The following is a 24,389-nucleotide window of genomic DNA, read 5'->3' on the forward strand; positions in this document are numbered from 1 at the left end:
ATGTCATTTTCATTTTTTAAACGCGTTTAAGGTTTTCCAGATGTATCTATCGATATATATATATATATATCTAGATTAAAAATATAGGAGAGCCAACAGCATTTTTCGGTTTTCTCATTAACCAAGACCGAAAAACGGAAAACAAAACAATATACTGGCCAAAAAATTTAACAAATTATTTATAAATTAAAAAAAAAAAAACAGAATTTTAATTTCTAGTGGTCAATTTATAACATTTTGCAATTGAAACATAAGAGCCGAGCAGTATGCATACACACATTTAATAACTATTGTATTCAATACTTCAATACATTATACATCATATAAAATTAATGAAACAAATTTTAATTTATGAAATTGTATTCTTAAGAAAATATGTATAATTAAATCTAGTTAAAAGAATCGAGTAGTCTAATCGAGAATTCTTTATATTAATATAATTACAGTAAATACTAAATACTAAATTAAATACCTCAATAATAATAATATATATAATATTTTAACGCAAAAAAAGTTCCTAGTTTTTCTTTTAATGGTAGACGTCATAATTTAAAACACAAATGTTGACATTGATGCCGAATATTATAACAATATAATTAATTAATGTTATTAATTTGTATCATATATTAGGCTATTACTTATTAGTTATTATACTTATCAAATTATTCGATTGATTGAAATATAATTGTAGTTATTGTGAGATAGTTTGAATGTTCGGTATTTTTTAATTTATTTAGTATACTTGAAATGTGCCAGCATATAGTTACTGTTAAAACAAGTGTGATAATTTGAGTAAGTATACAAAATATTAACAATGAATTATTAAGAAAAAAAATATTTTGGTTAGTGATGATAAATATTAGATTAAATAATATATGAGATTAAGATTGTGTATAACTGTGTAAATATTTCGCGTCACTATAAGAGTCATCAGCATCATTCGAAAAAATGAAATGAGTACTGTGCGTCTTGTGGTGCCCGGAGTTGTATCTGTAATCTATATTTTGTTTTGGTTCTTAGTTTGTAGTACCGAAGGACTATGAATGTAAACTAAATTTTTATAAAAGGTCAGAAAGTTCTGTATTTGAGTGAATCAAATGAATACATCTAGTTATTAATTTATTAAGTACATTCTACATGATATTATGATACAGATGCTTTAATATACACACTTAACTATTATATAGGTCAGTGGTTCCTAGACTATGAGGCGCGAAGTAAAAACCTATAGGTACTAATAAAAAAAATTGTTTCATTTATTTAAGGGAGGCACGATTAATTATTTTTATTTTTGAGAATACGTGAACCAAAAATATTTGGAAATCGCTGATAACGAATATATATAAAGACACACAAAAACTAAACGAAAAGCCATTGTAGTAACTTGTCAACTATTAATTTGGTGTAGTGTTTAAAAAATTATGATATAAACGTTCATCTGCTTAAACTATTAATGCTATACACCAGGGTTTTTCAAACTGTGGGTCGCGAGTCGATTTTTAGGGGAGTCGCGAGAAGTTTTTTTTATTATACAGATTGTTGGATTTTCGGCAATGGTGGGCATCAACAACAAACACAGAAACAAGCTCCAATTATCGCACTTCTTGCATTTGAAAGTATCTAAAATTGACGTCGATGTTAACAATAATAGCAGAAAACAAGCACATTCATCACGTACGCCTAATTATTAATTAAGTATTATATTATTATTATAAGTATATTATTAAAATTATTATTATTATAAGTATATTATTACAATTATTATTATTATAAAGTAGTAAATAAGTAATAAAAAAATTTGTTTTTTGAAATTACTTTTTTGATTCTGTAAATGTAAAACTAGGGGGTTGCGATAGATTTTTGGAAGAAAATTTGGGTCGCGGTCCTAAAAAGATAGAGAACCACTGCTATACACACATTACAAATCATGTATATAAAACATTTGTTTAAATTTTTTTATTCTTTTAATAACCTATAAAATATTTTCTGATTTATGGGTCAACTTATGTTAATGGTAAATAGTACTTAGTGCATATTTATATAGGGTCAGAGGTTCTCAAACTGTAGGTACCTATTCGCAGAAGGCTATATAGTGGATAATGCGTGAAAGGGCCATATGATAAGAAAAATAAATTTGTTTTTTATTTGTTAATAATAATTATGAAAGCTATAATTAAATATTATATTTTATAAATAATCTATAGTATTTAATATATACATCGAACTATCACTTAACTAAAACTATAATGTTAAGTACAATGGAACCTAGCATTTCCTCGCTAATTTAAACCTCAAAACTGCATCTTTCTCGCTAAAGTTTTGTAATTTTTTTGATAAAACAAGACAAATTAACAAATATTATAATTTTTTACATTCTTATTATTTTGATATAAATTTATTGATTTTTAATCATTAATACGCGAATGATTCATAATAAACACGAAAAACGCAAAAAGATGTTTGGAACCTCTTTTATAGACAATACGAGAAAATTAATATTTAGGTTCATAATAAACCAAAGTGTACGTAAACTGTTCATTAAATATACCTAAAATAAAATTATAAAACATTTCAAAATCGTTGCCAAATGGAGGTAAATAAGCATACATAATACAACACATGTTGGTAATTATTTTTTTATAAATTGGGATAAGCGAGTGACTATAAAAACGACATAATAATAATACGATGTCTAAATATTTTTCTTTATTTTTCATTGGGTTATTAAATTGATAATTTCGGAGATTATTTTGAAATTTATAAGGTCATAATAAAAAAATAAATGAATATATGGTAGTGTTTATAGTTTAAGATATTAGATAATATGTATACATCCATTGCCATTAAAAAACGACTCCGTCCAAAGGGTCAATTTTATTTTTAACCCTAACCATGCAGCTATAGTATAAATCTAATAGGTATCTAGAATTATTTTACTTTCACAAAAAAAGTTCCTGGGTTTAAAAACTAATTTTTTAACAATTATTTTTAAATTTAATAAAAAAAATTATAAATATATACTTAACAAATTATATTAAGCAAATATTTTGTACGAAAAAAAATGTGTTTAATAATAATAATATGTGATATAATGTTAGACGTTTTAACTGTTGTTAATTAAATAATTAAATATTATGTCATAGTATGTCTATAACAAGTACTTATACTAATGGTATAATAAAAAAATGTATTTTATACATATTATTCTTTCATATTTTTATAAGGAAGAATTTAACGAGTCAATTACTAAAATGGACATTGCTATCAGTGGTGCGTAAAAACTATATCGATTTCCAATAATTTCGATGTTATATTACGTAATATTTCTTTTTAAAAATTTGTTACGAGTAGTATAAAATATCATCGTAATTAATAAAACGTTTTAATTTATTGTAATGACCATTTGATTGACACGGAAATTCGATATAGAAATAAAAAAACATTGCACGGCAATGGCGGATGTTAAATTTTGCCTATGACCTAAACAGACGGGCGCTAATGGAAAAGTGACGTATTTGGATCGTGCTCTTGTCATCGTATAATGATAATTTTTATTTTATTTTTTAATAACTGTTGTAGTATTGCTTTGAAAATTGTCACTTATTTAACGAATTGGAGATACCTATATTTTGTAGCAATTTAAATATGTGTAAATGTACTACGAATGTTTTATGCGTCGTAGCAGGTGTGTATGTTTGACAAAATATATAATTACGCAACTCACATAACTTGGCCTGTGCGCGGGTGTAGAGCGGGAATTTCACATGCAAACACGAGCAACTAAATCTTTGATTTACGATACGAATATTATACATGTATATAATACGTGTGCGTCATTTTTCTCGCCTACTCAAAAATAGGATTTATGCGTTTTGTTGTGTGCTGGGAAAAAAATTTCCCTACTTATGTAGATTTTCCGAACCTCTAAACACGTACAAAATCTCGATGGCTCGGCAACGGTGACAATCTAGCGACAGAATACCCTAAGCTTGTTAATTAAGTATATGCTATACTTGGACATTTCTATAAAAATATAAATTATATTTTATTAAAAACGGCAAGTAATTTTTTTTTTTTAATTTTGAAAAGTATTTCGTGAATGATATCATTATCCACTTCATAAAAAAATAAAAATTATAGAAATTAATTTTATAACAATAGCCAAACACGTAAACATGGCTATGATATTCGATACACTTGATGTTCAATTCACTCACTAAAAGCGCATTATTATTAATACTATAACGGCAAGTTTTATACCGAAAAGAAGCTCATGATAGCAATGTACCATATAGGTATGGATACTAATGATACTATACAGACGAATCCTAGAACTTTGCCGCTTTTATAACACGTTACAGAGTGTATATTAGAGAAGGTTTTCGTGGGCGACATTCCGACGAACGTTGGGATATTCGGTAAAACGTGAACAGTGTACTAACGTCAACAAAAAAATAACAATAAAAAGAAAGTCGTTGCGCAATTTTACAGCTATTGCGGACCGATGTCATTCTGACGACGATAAGAAGAAAATATCTTCTAGCTACGGCGGGGTTACTGTAATATTGACGTGAGCTCAACAGGATTGATAAACGACTTATAACATGGATATTCGATTCAAAGGCGTAGACATAATTCGACAACTGCAACGGCTTTTTCTTTCTTCGCAGAATATAATACGTAACTACCTAACCAAGCAAATAAAACAGATTCACAATGGTCATTCTTAACTGTGTTTTTTGCAAAATTTGAAGTACATTTCTATAATAATTTCAAAATAAGGATTTCCACAATGCTGAATTTCAAACGTTTTAAATGTCAAGGTAATTATTAATATAACAACTACAATACCTAATACAAAATAAACTGTTATTTGTTTATAAGTACAAACTATTGTTTGTTACTACTTGTTATTGGTCGTTATGAGGTATCGACTAGCAGCGCACATTATAGGTATTAGTGTAATATGTATATTTTAGCAAATTAACAATACAGGTAGACATAGATGCCGCCAGGATATTTATCAGGGAGATATACAGAGTAAAGGTACACTTTTAAAATTATATGAAAAATAATCTAGTGGTTTACAGTTATTATTTAATAATAAATAAAACATTAATAACTGTGTAAAATAAAACATTTTCACTACTATTTAATTTTTTTTTAAATATTTTTCTTCTTTTTTTTTTTGAGCTAGGGAATAAAAGAGCACCCTAGTTTATCCTCCTCGTGGCACCTATGAAATTCGATTTTAAAAATTCCGCACAAATATATATTATTAAATCAAAAAATTTCGGTATTAACAATAACTGATTGCGGAAAAATGTTTTCGATTGTTTGACAAATGGTTGTGATTCTAGGGATTATTTAAACGTGTACTCACCATTATTGCAAAAGTTTTTATTTATTTGAGATAAACGTTGAATATTATACTATAAATTACCCTAGTATTATATTAATAGTTTTTTTGTTGAGTTTTACTCAAAATGTTTGACCTTTCAAACAAAAAAAAATCTTTAACTATAACTGATAATAAAATAAATATAAGAAGTGATAGGTATAAATAATGTACAATATGTATAAAAAATATAAATTATAGACTTAAAATATATTAAATATTAAATGTATTGTGTAGAAAATCTAAGATCAATAATAAATAAAAAAAACATGGAGAATTATTTTGATTTTAATATTGTGGATACGTCTGTTACTTAAAAAGTAAAAGTTCTTAAAATTTTCGATATTTGAATAAATATTAAGACACAATAATAAAATACAAAAAATATATATATAAGGTTAAAAAGTATAAAAATAATATAGCTACTTTATATCTATATTATATATAATATATAAAATTAAGATCGAATAAATATTATGTTAAATTATATTAAAATGTTTGCAGATAAAAAATAACATTATCACTTAAGCAAGATAATAATATATAAAATCAAAAGTTAACGCAATGTCAAAGAGGGAAAAATTAATCTTAACCAAAAAATAGTGTTTATTTTATAGAAGAAATAATATAAAATCTAATAAAATCCTATTACAGTATGTAGAGGCAATTACAGTATTTAATTTGACACCAATCAAATTGTCTAGTTTTATTTGTTTCAATCGATTAACGCATTTAATGTAATAAAACAAACGCACAAACTTCAAGAAGAAGCCGGGAATACAACCACAGCATAAACGTGTGTATTTATACTTAATGTCAAAAATTAATGATATTGAAATAAAACATAGGAAACATTGTTAATATAGTAATATCACAGTACATATACAAAAATTGTATTAGTCATGACATAACACAATTTAAAGGTGTGATGTTGATGTTTCAGAGTTGATTTTGAATAAGTATTTTATACGAAACCAATTTAGAATATGTAATACAGTTTTTGAGTGACAGCTTTTAAATTGCAATAGCTTCTTCGACTGGGATCATATTAGAAAATGACGTTTGATTTACAAACACCATTACCCGTATATTGTACATGTTTTATCATTATGGAAGTTTATATTAGGTAAGATGTTTTGCACTAATTGAACTAAATGTTTCTTATAATACACGAATAAATTAATACAGGTACTAAATTAGTTTTAAATTTATTTATTTATTTATTTTTTTAATGCATGAAGACGCTGTGGCATGATAGCATTAATCAATATCATTGTTACAAGTTATTCATATCTTAGACTGTTTTTAGATGATAAAGTTTTACATAAAAGTTTATGAAAACAGTTAATAAAAAAATGTATGTTTAATATTCCTAACGCATTAAAATATTATACATATGACATTAAGTAAATTTATAACTCATTTACACTATTTAATAGTATTTTAAAGAGGTATTTATAATTATTTATTTTACTTTTAAGAATTAAATGTGTGATAAAAAAAGAATCATACGTATTTTAGGACCATTAACATGAGTAATTACTACACTGGGGTTATAAAACAATACACAATTATATTAACTATCAATGTTGTCTCTAACTTTTCATTATCATATTTCATTTTAAAGCACTATTTGTATAACAATACAATTTTTATGCAGGCGAACTTTACAACTATCTTAATTTAAATTAAAAGTCAAAATTTAATTTACCCTAATTTTATGATGAACTAAAAATACTGTTTTACAACTTTAAGCATCAATTTATAAGCTTAAAAAATGAATTAAATAAATTATTGTTAAAATATATTTTAAGAATAACTTCTTTAAGTTAAACATATAATTATAAACAATTAAAAAAATGTAATTTACAAAATATTGAAATCGTTTTTATAAAATGTAATCGATGTGTAAAAGAAAACATAATAAATGGGTATATCTTATATATACGTGGTGATATTTAATACCTAATGAATTATCGAAATAAGCAAGTAATGTTAATTATATCGTTACAAGTAACTAATAAGTCTATTTTAGAAATAAATTATTAGAAATAACCAATGAATCGGCATAATAATATCAATAAAATTCAATTAGATACATAAAAAATATAAATAATTAAATATTTGTATATTATTTAATAAATTGTGAGTATAATAATTACTATAATAATTAAAAGTACATATTTTCGAGAAAAAAATATACCTATTAAGAAAATTGGCATTTGATGAAAAAATGTTCAACACATATAAAAAAATAAAAATATATTAATTACATTTAAGTTTTTAAATTATAAACAATTTCATGATTAAACTATCCTGCTATGAATCGAGAGAAGAAAGTGTCGAATTAACGAAGCAAACGTATAAAAATGCAATCGCATACTATCCGACGTAAACTACATGTAGACAGACAAATCGGACACCAGAATTCTATTTGTTCTCATTCTTCGGATTGGAAATGAAAACCATTCAACCATACTTAAAGCATCAGATGTATAAATATATATATATATATAAAGAAGATAAATATAAATATACATATTTAAATAATTTATGAAGTTCAATGGCACAGACATTTCACAACGTTAAACATTTATTCACAAAATCGGCATTAATATTTTGAATTTGTCGACTCTGTTTAAAAAAAAAAAAAACTTTCAATAAGATCTATGAGTACAATTCATCATAACGAAAATACTTAAAAGCTTAGTAATATACCAGAGGCTTAAAATTATTATTAAATAAAAGTTACATGTCAAAATAAGAACTATTGAAAAAAAATATTTAAGTTAATATTTAGTAATATATTTCATACAGATAATATCATAAGTACATATTTTTTTTAATCAAGTCTCTATATAATGTATTTAGTCTAAACTTAAAAATAAATATATGATTGAACTAAGCTAATAATACTAAATTAAAATTACATTAAATTGTTTTTATGAAATATAATACAATTAAGTATAAAGCACTAAAGGTTATTAAAAATCAAAACAAGTTTTTAGAATTTTTTTTTAGCTTATGAAGAGAGCGAATAGTTTAATTATTAAATAATTTAAAATAATAGCACAATTTTAGGTAATTACGTTGATAAGACATATTATAGCTATTTAATTTTACACGGAGGAAATGTTTACTGATATGTTACTTACACTATTACAATCAAATAGACTGAAAGCAATAAATTAGATCAAGTTGCGAAAAAATGTAGTTGATAGTGAACTTAGAAGTACAAGAAGATGTATTTCAATATTTCAATGTAATTTTTGTTTATACGTATTTTAAACTAATACATTTATATTTAATATTGTATATATTTTAAATATATCTGTAATATTTGATGATTAAAATATATTTTATTATTCTAATTATCTTGATTTATAATATATATCATACATAAAATTTAAAAAAAATAAAATACCTTGTCTCATTTATTATAAAAAATATAAAAAATGTCTTACATTACAAAAAGGTATGAAATTTTATAAAGATTCGACTTTATACATTATAATAATACTAAAATAAAGAGTTCTTGATTTTGTAAATAATGAAAAAAACATAAGAAACAAACAAGTAAAACTTTTATTACATAAAGATATTTCTTCTTGTCTACCTATGTAATTTAAAAAACGTAAATGTTTTGAACAATATGTTTAAAACTAAATTAATTTGTATCAATAGAAATACTTATATACAAAGTGTACATATCCAAATATCTAATACTCATACAACCAAATAACCTATTAAAAAAAATAATAGTTTTATTTGTTTTTTTTTTTTGTGTTAAATTAAATAACCATTTTTCATAACCGTCTACGAACAGTTAAATTCAAAGGGCATAAATTTGACAAAATTAATCTGTTCAAATAAAACTACATAATTTATTAGACATTACAAATTGGTCGTTTAAAATAATTGCTATTTTTTATTTTGTAATGTCATTGCATTGCTTTCTATACCTACATCGAAGTAGTACCTAGATAGTAGTTAAGGATACTTATATATCATAAATACATACAAGCTCGACGACCATAAAGTGCATATGAGTTTAAACCAGTTTTTCCCCACCAAGCGATTATATTATATCTTTGGCACACACACACACACACACATAAATATTCGTATTAATACATACACAATACACATATACGAGTATTTGTACCATTTAAATTATTTATTACGTACTCACACAAATATAGGTAAAAATACACAAAAAAAAATTTTTCTAGTTCATGTTTTATTCAAGACTAGGATAACCTAAATGAAAATTCGAACTTCACTTATTTTGGCATTAGCCTATATAGGTTTTCATTTTCCCCCTTTTTTCAGAGCAATAAATCTACCTCTATTTCTTGTAAAATTCGCATGATTAACAAATTAGTAAAATTGTTTTTTTCATCAAAAACTTGGTACCTACTATAATAGAATTACTATAAACAATGCATAGGTTTTATACAAACTATTATCACGATTAAGCGCATAAATTACTCACATCTAATAACTTATTATATTTGGCATGTTTGGCAGATTTTAAACTATATATATATATATATTACATATTTCATACTAGGATAATATATGAACTAGACGTGTAATCTTAAAAGCTATAAAGTAGAAAAAAATCGTTCAAATAGTATACCTTGGTGGCCGACATGGTTTTTTGTGGGAATTTGCAATGATGTCATAAAACGACGAATCGGATGGTATATTTTGATTTTTTTCCTCTGAATATAATATAATATATTATATGTATATTATGGTTTGAAAAATTCAAAAATATATGGTGTGACAATTTTTTTATTGTTTTGTTTTCAAAACGATGACGATATCGCGTAATGTATCGTTATAACACTTATAACGTTCGTATTTTAATTTTTTAAACTTTTTTCTAATTATTAAAATTTGAATCGCAAGAAAAACATTTGAAATTCAAAAAAAAAACCCGGATTGTATCACAACCGTTGTAATTTATTTTTAATACTATTATCGTAACTATAATATCGCGGTATATTATAATAATATTATATACGATGAGATAGCGTGTAAATGCGGCGCACGACACAAGACACCGGCGTCGGCGGTGACAGCGTATCTATACTATACAGGCAACTGTGCGGGCGGCCAAACGGTACAAGCGACAGTAACGCCACCGCGAGGAGAGCGTAAAAGCAGTGGTGGCGGCGCGAGAAGTCCTCGGATTCTCGACTAGGTATACAGGATGATTCACCAAGCGTGCTAGCTCACGTTTTTTTCATTTAATAATGTATTTATTCAAATTTTGATTATTTAAATGTTTAAATATAATTATTAAAGACCATATTTTTAAATTCTTGAAAATGTATGTAGGTACTACTTATAAGAAAGGAGAGTCTTTTGATGATACAAACTTCTGTTTTTCAAACAAGTCCTCCCTCTTTTTACTGTAAATTATTTAGTGGATATTATTTTACAAAATGTTGATATATTTTATTCAAAATTAGAAATAATAATTTTTCAATAATTAAAATTTTCATACAAGAGAATGTCCTTAAAAATAGTTTTATAAAAATACAAAATAGGTGTAATATATTAGATCCATTGTTTATTATACTGAATTGTTTTTAAAATTTATAAATGTTGATGGATTAATATTAATGACTAAAATTTTCAAGTCACCATAGCCTTCATATTTTTAAATCCACCATTATGGATCTATTATCCTTATTATACAAAGTTATAAGACTCAATAACTATTCGTTCGAATTTTGATTTTAATATGGCAATATTTTCAGAAAAGTCTCAACTAAATAATTTACAATATAAGTAGGTTTTTCATTTTAAAAACAGAAATTCGTATCGCTACTAGATACTTCTTAAGTAGGTAGTGTAAAAAAATCTCAACAATTAGAAAATATGATTTTAAGGTATATTTAAAAATTCCAAAAATCGGGTAATTAATAACTACAATATTAAAAAAAAAAAAGAGTGAGTATGGTTAGTAAATTGAATCACTGTGTATAAAAGATATATAAGTCCGTATACACACATATCCAGCATTAGTAGGGGTGGCGAGGCGGTGGGAGAACTTTATACACGACGACGCCCCCTTTGGCGCTACGAACGCGAAAGTTCTGCCACCACTGCCGCGCTACCAGACGGACAACCTATGTATCACGCGCGTCAAAAATGCCCGCGGGAGATCCAGCAATATTTGTTTCAGCCGTTAGTATAATATAATTCATAGTAAACCCGCAGCAGCAAGTCTATGCGTATTATTATGATATCTCGTTCAATCATACGTAACTGGAATTGCCGAATTAGGTGCCTATAGCAATAATAATTATATACTTAATAAACGTACAATGTACGAAACGTAAACGAGTGCACTTTGCGTTTATACGCATATATATACATAACACGAGTAAAAATCGAATCTGAAAGGGAAACTTGAATATAAAAACGTTTGATATCATATCTAAATAAGTGGTATACGTGGGTACGTGTCAATGCGTTTTGTGGAGCCTCACGAACAATTGTTCTATCCCTATTTTGAGTACGCGCAATTGAACATCTCAATGTAATATCTAGAAGATTCAAAGTTCGTCGTTTATAACTTTAAATGCGAAATTGCGTTTTAATACTGTGGCAATTAATGAAATAAAAATAAAATATAATAAATTGTTTGACATGATCAATTAATAGCAACTGATCTGTACAGAGTTCTCATATTGCTATAAAATCTACTGTGTACTGATTAAAATAATAAATAGAATGTAACAGTGACCGATCAATGACAAACAGGGACGAAACTGAAGGAAAGTATTAATAAATGCATACTCTGAGCTGTAACGACATAAATTGTCTGTATATTTTGAAACATGAAAATTAATGTTTTATAATTTTAACACCACCAAGATAAGTGTCTATAGTCTTTAACACAGATAAATGTTATCATAACTGCATTTCAAGAATGTTAGAAAATCTTAAATTAGTAGTAAGAACAAAGGATCACTTACGGCATTATACGTCCATGATAAAAAGAGTAGATAATAACTGATAAGATTTTATGGTATACAATTTACATATTATTATTTATCGTTTTATGTTGCATATTATCACGATACCTGATAACATCATACAATTTGAAGTCCGTGATAAATTTAGGTTTGTTGAACTTTTAAGATACGCTGTATGTGTGTAATATGTATAAATATATATATAATATTATATATTATACATATTTCACGGCCATAGGGTGGATGTATAGAAGAAAAACTGTTTGAGGCATATTTATGTATACAGTTAATGATTAAGAGAAGATAATTGAAGTGAAAACTTGACGAGTACCTACTTAATATATAATTTTATATGTATCATGGAAACGGACAGATCATATGGTAGAGTGGACACAACAATCTTCAAACAAAATATTATAATATTTTTATCGAAACAAACTGCAGTTATTTCTTTTCACAAACATGACAGTTTTATTTTCAAAGAGTATTCAAAATTAAATTGTCTTTCAGACGGTCTCCATGGAGTAAAAACAAAAGAGAAAATTATTATACATTAATAAAGTATAGTTGGAATCTCAAAATAAAACAATAATGTCCTTGTTTTAGTAGGTTTATACTCTATACTGTTTATAGCCCCACTAGTCTAATAACGATATTCTGGGATATTAGGAGGTACCTATAAAGTAACCGATAAATAAAACTGTACAATTTATTATTGAACGTTTTCTATTAAAATAATTGAGAATAAAACGTTGCCTAATATATTTATGTATTCATAATAGTAATTTTTATATAAGATTATAAAGAGCGAGTTATATTGTTCATTCGTTTTCCTCCCTTATAAAGTTATAATTATAAGTATTACATATATGTTCTTCAAATTTATAATCGTTGTATTGTACTATTAAAAATAAAAGTTAATTTAGAATGAGCATTGATTAACAGGGTAACATATTATAATTTACTATTCTTTAAATGAAATAAACAATTTTTTTTTTTCATCATAGCAATGATTGACCAATGATCATAAAAAAGTTCAAAATATTAGTAACCCAAACTTCAATCAAAGGTTTTTAAGATTTAATAATTTAACACTGCTATACAATATAAAATAATAATAATAAATAATAAGCACTGTTTTTTACCTTTGTAAATTATAATTATGAATTATTCTCTTTGAATAGGTTGCAGCGAATTATAAATATTACTGTATAACTATACAATATTTTATTATAATATATAATGTAATAAGCTTATTTCAATTATAATATATCTATACAATAAGATGTAGGTATTTTAATGACTTATAAATATTATAACACTGATACAGTGATATAAAAGAAAATTATTTTGTAAAATTAAATTAGTTTTTTTTTACTAAAAGTATTTCTAAATAAATATTTAAGTATAAAATTAGATACTAAATGTAGTACTTAATTGATAAACTAATTGATTAATTGATAACAAATAATTGATGAGTGATGACTTTAATAACTGTATTATAAATTTATAAATATTAATGTTAAGCAAAATAACAATATTTATTTATTGTATAGTAAAATATTATTTTTAAATCAGTAATTATTTAAATACCAGTACTCTTCAATTTTGAACTAACAATAAGACAAGCTCTATACATTACCATACTCATTTAATATATAGGTACCTAATATAAATAAAATTAATAAAATTATGTAAATGGATTCAAAATCGTATAAAAGTAAGTATTTTAAAATTAAACATTGGTAAAAAAAAAATCTAAACACTTCTTTATTGATGTGACTTGTTCGCAATAAATATTATAAAAAATATATCTCATTAATCATTAATAAATTGTAATATATGAGTCATACAGTTCAGACTTACATAGAAAATTACAAATAAATTAATAAAAAGCTGTATTTGTAATTTAGTTACTACTATTTATAAACCATTTATCAATATTGAAAATTATATTACGACTATTTTTAATTTAAAGGTAAGTAAGTATAGTGTATAATACTAAATAACGTACAATAAAATAATTTTGTAATTAAGTGATCTATACAGATAACTATATTTAAATAAGAAGTATTATGTTAAATTCCAACGCGAGCCTACTTTTTGTATTTCATTAAACTAATTTTATATTATGTAGTATTATAAAAGTATAATATTATGGTAATGTTTATTAAATATTAATCATAAAAATAGATAATATAAGTATGGAGTTTATTTATTTACTAATTATATGTTATTTTAAAGATCGGCTTTATACAATTGTTATAACTTATAAGCAGGGTTGGGAATTTATAGCATATTTAGCGATATTTAAGGTAATATTATAACGTATATTTATGCAATTTTAAGTGCTATAAAATCCTAACCTTGCTTATAAGTGACGAGATCTTCTATGATACTTGTGATTATTTCTCATCAGATAATAGATATAGAGCAAAAATTTTCAGATTCTGATAATAATGCAGTTATTTTTGAATACTTTGTTGTACTTATAAAGTTTGGTCATTTCGTCTACAGAGAGAAAAAGTATTAGCTGTAGACAAGTTGTAGAGTAAAAATAAAAATTAAGATAAAAAAGTCGAATAACTTTTTCACTGTTATAATAATAGGGATAATAAGATTTAATATGAGGTTTATCATGTATGACTAAAGTTATCAATAGAAAAGTTTGTGCATTTAAAATTATAAACATTTACACCTTCGTCAAACTTTACTTTTTCGTATAATTAAAATAGGGGGAAAACTTTTAGATAGAAGTTTGTAATGATATAAGCTTTGAAAATGATATACTTTCAATAGGTGCAACATTTTACAGGTCAATAAAGTTTTTCTGCAATAGAATAAGCCATAGGCGTATTTATAAGGGAAGTTTAGTAGCCCTATACCTATGGACTAAACTTAAAAATGAAATTTTGTGAACTATGGAAATTTCATTTTTGTGTTGAATGATCAATTAAACTAAATTAAATACGACTACTGATCATTTAAATATCAGAGTGATATTAGAATATATTTTTAAGTTTTTAACACATTTACCTAAAATTCATCAATGTATCGAAAAATAATAAAATTTATTCAAATACTATGTTTAAATCGAAATATTTATTGGTCCAAATGAGACTAATTTTATTGATGTTACATTATCAGTAATACTATACAAAAATATACATATTCAATAATGGTGATTAATGATTATTAATACATTTTATTTTAAAGACTTATTTAAATAATAATATAGATTATAATTCATGAAAATTTTCTATTTTTAAGTGCTACAGCAACATTAAACTTTTTTTTTGTTTTAGTTTATTAAAAGTATTTGATTATTAACTAGAAATTATTAGATACAATGACAATGTTTTTTATTGTGAATGATTAATATATTATACAATTCATAATAAAAAAACTGTTTCTAAATAAAACCAGGTTTATGGAAAATATTAAAAGTGCTATTAATATAAATCGGTATACGCACTTAAAAAAATGCTGATAGATACGACGTGACAGTGAATAGTATATAAAATGAAGTATTCGCGTCAATATTATTAATTAAAAAATTTTTAAATGAAAAGGAGCATGAGCATTGTATACTAGCATTATTAAAAAAATTATACGTAATTTCTTAAAGTGGAATTTAATATAAAAAATAAGAATTAAAATTTAATTGATCATAGTAAGCAAATTTTATAAATTTATCACTTTTTTTTTTAAATAATACGATTTAAAATCTTAACTATAGAATTTACTGAAAATTTTTTAATAAAGTATTTTGTTAAATATATAATGTCTTGTTATTGATCAGGTCATGACAATATTAAAAAAATATTAAAATAACTATTATTTTTTGAAATGTTTACCGATCAATTCTACGCGAATTGTTAAACTAATTTAAGTAAGGTAAATATTTACCGTTTTTTTTAGGTACGTTACTCCTGCAGTGTCTAAACTAGACAATTGTGACCATTGACCATACATCTTTTTGTCTCAAAAAACTTAAAAAAATACTTTTATTTACTGTTTTTATTCCGTTAACTCAATATTATAATATTGTATATTATATTATATGCGTAAAAAAACATGTTTATACAACAAACAAAATATTTAGAACAATGTTTTTTTTTCAGTTTTGAATTGAATAATAATCATTTACTTATTGAAACCAAAGTTCAGTAATAACTAATAACTAATAAATATGTTATACTGACGTATTGGCGTATTCCGTGGTGTAATAATATTATGAAACCACTCTTCCATCATCAGTCTACAACAACACCTTATCTATCAGATTAACACTACCTACTTTCAAAAATATCTTTACTAACATAACAATTATCAAGCAATATTTACTGGAGTTAAATCAAAATTGATTATTCGTTTTTTACATAAAGATGGAAGCAACTATTAATCTGGACATGGCAAGCGTCTACAAGCGCAAAACGACAGCGGTTGTTTTATTTCCACTGCGTCTATACACAGCAAAACAAAACATACCTTTAACAACATTTTAGTAAATATTTATTATTAAACTAATTCTTTAATTGGCATTATTATTGATAATTAAAAGAACATATATTAGTATATGCATTAACCTATTCAGCCATAAAATAAGTTTTATGATACATATTTTGACTAGTTTGAACTAAAAAAAATATATGTCAAAGCCTGTAAGGGCTATATTAGCATATTTAATATTTCAAATAAGTAAGTACATTGATTCTGAATTACTATATTACCTACTGCATCTATTTATTATACCAATTGTCTAATGCTGCGACCCCAATTATATGATAGATAACATATTATAGTTTTTGTTTAACAATCTATCTATTAATTATAATGAGGCTATATTTATAATAATTAATTCGAATTTAAAATTTTTAACTAATGTTATATGTTATAATAATACAGTATCTTATAAATCACCGTAGATGAGTACACAATATAGTAAAAGGGCACAGAGATAATCATAATTTAAGTATGCATTGATAAGTATTATTTACTAGAATATTTAGTATGACAGTCAGAATTTAAAATCACGAAAAACTAAATACAATCATATACCTATATATAAATAAATTTTTTAAGTTTCTTGTAATATTTTTGCACCCACATAAATTGATAATTTTGATATTTAAAAACTACTAATTTTTTTGACAGACAATAATAATTTGAGAGTGATTCAATTCCTATTTTACATACCTGCTATAATGGGCGTAACACTTTTCCACCAAAACGTTGGACCTTCCTTATTTCCATCAAATAAGTTAATGACTATATTTCTACCAAAACAATTTCTATACCACAATTATATTAAAATATATATTAACTGAACAGTTTCCATTTATTAAATATTCGATTCTTTTCAATTATTTATTTCCAATTTTATCGATGGATTCTCTATTTTACAACAATTATTCATTAACCATTACATAACAATTATGGCTGGATTTCAAATTTTTTTCATGGAGGCGAAATTAATTTTATCAATTCAGATTCTTTTCAATATCGATATTTACTCCCGATTCTAATTTAATTTGAAATCGATAATCGAACTTTTATCGATTTCTATTTGATTTAATCCGATTCTTAATTCTTTGATGAGAAATTTTTGAAAGAATATTCCTTTTTACCCATACAAATCAGTGAAATTAAGAATCAATCCAACCCATCTCTAATTATTTCATATTTTAAAACAATACAAGTAATCAATCGTTCATTAACAATTTTCTAACAGTTCACCGTAAAACATAAATACGTTATACTGAAAACTGGGAACTGGAAAACGATTAGATATTATAACAGTATAAAACTAACGCTACGACTGGTTTAGTCGCACACGCATAATAAATAATAACTTATCCCAAGACATTTTTCGCTATAATAATGTATACGAGGATTACCGGTATTGGTAATGTGATGAGTCCTAATGTAAGTACTATCGACAAGTTTACCATCTTGACATCCTGTAGAATTCGATATTTTTTTACCGAAATAATTGAAAAATAATCGAGTGGTTTAATAAATTTGAAGCTAAAAATTTGAAATTTTAAATAATTTAAGAACTATCTAAACAAATAATGATCCAGTCTAAAAAGTTAATAATTTGATTAACATAATTAAATAAAGAGGTAGTTCAAAGACTATCAAATGGTTGAGGACTATCACAGTAAGTATCGAAATCGAATTAGAATTTTAACCATTCAATTAAACGTTTCTGTGGCTGAATATGATTGGAAGTAACTAATATAACGCCATCAATTATAACAATAATACCTAATAAATAAATTACATAACCATATTCCGTCAATTTCATATAACATTAAAAATAATTGATTATTATAACGAACATTGAATAGTTTAATTACCTCAAAGTTCAAATATTCATCACATAATAAAAAAACCTAAAAAAAAAAATAAATAATAACGCGCAGGCGTATTGAGGTCAAGTAAGCATGCAGAAATTTAGCTTCTATTTTGAAAATTTGGGCATGTAAATTAATTTACATAAATATTAGAATCCGACATATTTCAAAGCGGAGGACAACCAGAATACCAAGAGTTTACTGTAATATGTTATGAATAATATGAATGATTAAATAACCTAAAAATTATAAATAATCTTAATTCCAACGTTATATAGTGAGAGAGAAAACCGAAAAAATGAGACCCCTACATAATAATATAGACAGATAAAGTGCTATAACCTTTAACATAAAGGGTAGTTTTTTTGTGATCGGATAAGGTCATTTGTTTTTTAGGCAAACGCATATCGTCATAAATGATCGAAACACACGATTGCAATGCACACGTCAACGAAAATTTATTTGGATGCATATTTTATTATAGGTGCAGGTCTTCGTGTATAGTATAGATACTATGATGACCACGTAAAAAAAATTTTGATTTAACATTGAAATTGTGTTACTGAACCGTGAAAAATAGTCGTCCAGGGTCGTTATGTGTCATTTGAGTAGGGGAGGAGAGAAAGAAAAGAAATAAAACGAATTGAGTGAATGTCAATAATGTTTATAGTTTGATTCATATCATGATAAAAAGCGCGGGGGGTTAGCCATCACGGGCGTTATACGTAATAGTAAAAGTAATAACAAGAATGATAAAAATATTCACTGCACATGAATTGCGTCCCAAAATCCCTTTTTCACATGAATTGCGTCCCAAAGATATTTAACGACTACACGAATTGCGTCCCGACCATATTTAACGACTACACGAATTGCGTCCCGACCATATTTAACGATTGCACGAATTGCGTCCCAACTTAAAAACATTATTTTCCTTCCCATTTCATACAGACTTAGGACTGTCGATAGCAAATTATGACTACCGGTAGGTTAAAAATATCGATTTTTATCGTTGGTATGCAATTAGAAGTAAGTAAAATGAAAATGTGTAGGTTTAAATTATAAGAATGTAATATATAATAATTTAAATAAACAATAATAAAAAAAAATTATAAATATAAAATTAAAAAACTGGTAAAAACTTGAATGATACCTTCTTAATATAATCAAGGCGGGTTAATTGTCCACTTTCATATTTTGCCATGTTTTGTCTTAAATAATCTTCTTTTTCACATACCATCATACGTCTGTTTTTAATTACATGAATACTTCGTTGTTTAATATAAGTTTCTTTTTGTACATTTTTTAAAACATCTATAAATTGGAATATATTTGGGTGTGCTGAGTAAAACATACTATTAAACTTGGAGTGGAAGGCTTCACAACTATTCGTAGTTCGAATTATAGAACATGAATACATTGCCCACACAGAAGGCGGAAAGTCACAATCAGGCTTAATGTATGTATTTAATATATAATCGGAGAATTGCTGTACTTTTTCATCTTCGGGTAAAATTGATACAATAAGGCCGGACGCAAATCGTGTAGTCGTTTAGATTAAGACGGACGCAATTCGTGTAGTCGTTTAGATTAAGACGGACGCAATTCGTATACCCACTTATCAATTTTTTTATTTCGGGACGCAATTCGTGTGTAGCCAAAATATTATTTGTCGTCTTAACGTTGCAACATTGTTACTAGGGTAGCGGCGGCGGGGCGCGACTCACTGGGTCACCGAAAAACGGTCGAATGGCGGGGAAGTTGGGGTAAAAGCGCGCGTGGTTGGCAGCAATGTATCTCGGAGAGGCATGTGTTTCTTCCCACCTTTCTACGGTCGAAAACAATAACACTGATTTGGCGAATGTTCACGTTTAGAGTCTTTCCGTTTTTTCTCTCCTCACACCGTCCTCAAAGATTTCGTATGGTTTCTACTACTATTGACACTGCAGCCGCCAATTCCCTGACATTTGGGATTACCGTCGAACGCACACAGACACAAAGTGACTAACCCCCTACGACCGGGCGTCGATCTTATGGAATTGAAACATTTCTACTGACTACGCGCAAACAGACATAGTATTTAGTAATAGAATAATATTAATACAATTTATAGTTATTAGGTGCTTATTATATTTAAATACGATATACGAAAGCACTATGGCAGATCGGATAGAGTCAAAAAACACTGCAGACGACGTGATCGAGGCACCTGGTGATAAGAGAAAGATGTCATCAGACATGAGTCCAGAACAGACCAACGTCATAAAAAAGATTAAAGAGACCAAAACCCAACCGGGTAAGTAATTTATGAACACATAGCAATAATGAATAAAATGTTCAGTAACTAATTTGGATTAATTAAAAATTTATATTTTTAGACACACTATGCCAATGTCCCCAGAAATGTTCAGAACGTGTACCACAACGTTCCAAGGATGAGCTGTTTAAAATTTTCGTGGAAATGGACAGCGAAGATGTGCAAAATAAATTTTTACAGAAATTTATTGAAGCTCGACCTGTTGCCAATCGATTATTTAGTAAAGAGACCACAGCTAATGGTAAACTATTAAGAAGGATTCACTGCAAGTACAGAATACCTTCTTTTGTATCCGAGGATTTTATGTCAAGTAAGTTATAGACAATAATCTTGTAAAAAAAAAAAAATTATTTTTTATAAATAAGTCAGATATCTTTAAATTAATAACTTATAGGTATTGAATAATTTAGTAGTTTAACTTGGATACTTAAATATAACAAATTTTGAATATTATTTTTCTAAAAATATAATAAATTGATTTTTCAAGAATTATCTTAATCGATAATTTAATTATTACATTACAGTATGATTCTATAAAATCTAAATTTAAAGATCATCTGTTTAAAATGTCTTAGTTTGAATTAACCCATAATTTTAGTGTGCTTTTTGGAATAAAAATAATAGACATTTTTGTTTTTTGTTTTTATCAAATATTAATAAATTAGTTGTCGACATATTTTAGTAAAATTTAAAAAACTAATGTTATATAAATATTTTATTTTACAGACATAAATTGTGATTCTGACAAAGATGAAGAATCAGACTTTGATGAAACATCTTCAGTGGCATCTTTGGATTCCAAAGAAGAAAATGACAAGTCATTAGAAAGTGATTCAACTGAGACATCAAGAAAATCATTAAGTCGTTACAACTGTGTAGATGTTTGTCAGAAAGCATTTCTTAATCTGTTTGGTTTATCAGATAAACGTTTAAAAACTGTTAGAGAGTTATTGATAATTAAAGCACGCCAAAAACACATGAAACGTATGATGGAAAAAGAAGAAAATCAAATAGAAGTATCTTTAGCTAAGGATCTTGCACAGGGTTGTTTGCCATTGATGGCACTTTTTAATAAAGAAGATAGTAAGAAAGTATCTGATCAGTTAATGACTGCTATTAGCAATGACATAAATTTAGTAAATAACTTTTTTTGCAATCAGCTATGGAAACCAGAGTACATTAACCAAAAGCCATCTGAATGAGTATAAATTATTAATAATATATATTTTTAAATGTAATTGATTGGATTTGTATCTTGTTTAAATCAATTGTCTGGTACTACTTTATTATAAATCCAAATCAATATTGTTCTGAATTCAGGGGATTTTACTTAATGTAAATTTTTTAATATTGTACTAGTTTATAAAATGTCAGTTGACTGGGGTTGTTAAAATATCTATGTTTTCTAACTATTGTATGTTTTTAATTATTTATTAAGGAGTTATACCTAATAAAATAAGTAATGTTTTATTGTCTGACAATATATTTTTTTAAAGTTAAACAATTATACATTATTACAATCTATGTACAAGAACAAATAAATAAAACTACAAAATTTTAAGTTTTAAGTTTATTATTATGATACATATTTTTATAGTATAAAAAACATAGAATTATGATCGGCTCTTGATTTAAATTATTATTATTATTATATTTAATGTTAACAAAAAAAAAAAAAACCTAATTAAATAGTACAAAGCTAAGTAAATAGGTGACACAACTATAGCATTACATTAAGTTTTTGTTTAACTTGATATTTTATTAAGGTGTCTAAATAATGTTATAAATTAACATGCAGATATGTTATAAATTCAAATGAATAAAGAATGCTAAATTTATTATGTACATTTAGAAATTAAGAATTTAGTATTCCTTTTTTAGATTTTAAGATTAGTAGCCTCCATTAACTGTGTACAAATTAATTTTTTTGTCCGAGTAACATATTTTTGTCAGTATTCATTATTATTATTTTTTTTTTTATATATACATCTAATTATTCATTGTATGACTCCATTTTTGTTTTTGTTTTTTGTATTGGTACTTTAGTTATTTTAAGGGAGATGATAGATGATACCAAATCCACATTAATCACGATGGTCTTAATTATACCAAACACCCAACAAACTATTCATTGTAAAACGGGTAACATCGTTTCATACATTATATACATTTTTACTTTTTAACTATATTTTTACTAAAACTACTATTATTATTACATGTGAACAATAATTCAAGATCCAAATTAGATTATAAGATGTGTTAATTACTTGTGACGAATTTATAAAATAACTAGTAATACGTAGAAATTATATTTTATGAAATATTTCACAAAATAATTTTATATTTTCAAGACCAATGCTGTTCTAAATGTTTAGTTTTATGAATTTAAATTTGTTTAAATTGTATTTTTCAAAGATTTATTTTTTCACAAGTATTAATATAATTAAATGAAATACCAATATTTTATAAGACCCCAAACCAAATAAATAAATAATATTAAATTGATCAATGTTTTTTTTATTATTATTATTATTATTATTATTAATATATATATAGACAAATTTTTCTGGTAATGTCAATTTGTTAATGACAAGAATAGATTCTGAAATGTAACAATATTCCAATGCATTATATAGAATTGTAAGATAAAAACAAAGCTGTTTTGATTTAAACAAAAAAATAGTATCAAATAATATACATGTCATCATTTATACAATTAGGTATGACAATTTTAAATTAATTATTATGGATGACAAAAATTGTTTAAAATAATTTAGTATGTTTATACCTATATTGAATAAATTTATAATAAGTTGATTAACTATAGCTAGAACAGTTGGTAGATAGGTATGTATATAAATTTTATCATATTTTATTTTAGATTTTAAGAAAATATATTTAATAACCTGTGTTTTATGATCTGTCTTTAAAACTAGACAAATTTATAATAATATTATTAATATTAATCTTTAAATTGATATTACAAGCAATGTAAATAAATAACTATAATTTATTATGTAAATTTCAAAATACTACTGTATTTATTAAAAATTAATTAAGTTATATTTGTATGATTAGACAAAAAGGTTTTTATAAAAATATTTCACAAAACAGAGTTGTTTAATCAACTAAAAATAACAATCAATTTTAAAAATGAACATTACAAAACCAAATGCCCTCTCTAGACTTGGGCATGTTAGAAAGTATAATTAGTAACAAAAATAAATCATTAGATATTACATGTCCTATAATAGAAAATTTAACAAATTTCATCAATGATAAAAGTGATGTTAAAACTTTTTTGTTTACTTGTA

At 25.3% G+C, this 24,389-nt stretch overlaps 2 protein-coding genes across 3 annotated transcripts in view; one reads left to right on the top strand and one right to left on the bottom strand.

Annotated features, from left to right (window-relative positions):
* The window catches only part of LOC112595062 (cAMP-dependent protein kinase type I regulatory subunit), a 73,147-nt gene that overhangs the window by 48,407 nt on the left and 351 nt on the right, over positions 1-24,389 (bottom strand). The window contains exon 1 of one of the 2 annotated variants that reach the window (XM_025340150.1): positions 10,041-10,279. The exons of the other annotated variant lie outside the window; for it this stretch is intronic. Within the exon in view, the coding sequence (XP_025195935.1) occupies positions 10,041-10,055 (15 nt within the window). The 5' untranslated portion in view covers positions 10,056-10,279. Of the gene's footprint in view, positions 1-10,040; positions 10,280-24,389 lie in introns of those variants that run through there. 2 annotated transcript variants of the gene reach the window in all.
* LOC112595064 lies at positions 20,588-22,453 on the top strand. Its single transcript, XM_025340151.1, has 3 exons — positions 20,588-21,054; positions 21,137-21,385; positions 21,802-22,453. Exons 1-3 carry the CDS (start codon positions 20,916-20,918, stop codon positions 22,275-22,277), a joined length of 864 nt encoding a protein of 287 aa, XP_025195936.1. The 5' UTR covers positions 20,588-20,915; the 3' UTR covers positions 22,278-22,453.

Source organism: Melanaphis sacchari, unplaced genomic scaffold, assembly GCF_002803265.2.
Source record: "Melanaphis sacchari strain LSU unplaced genomic scaffold, SCAv2.0 Contig24_pilon_pilon, whole genome shotgun sequence".
In the NCBI taxonomy this organism is placed as follows: Eukaryota; Metazoa; Arthropoda; class Insecta; order Hemiptera; family Aphididae; genus Melanaphis; species Melanaphis sacchari.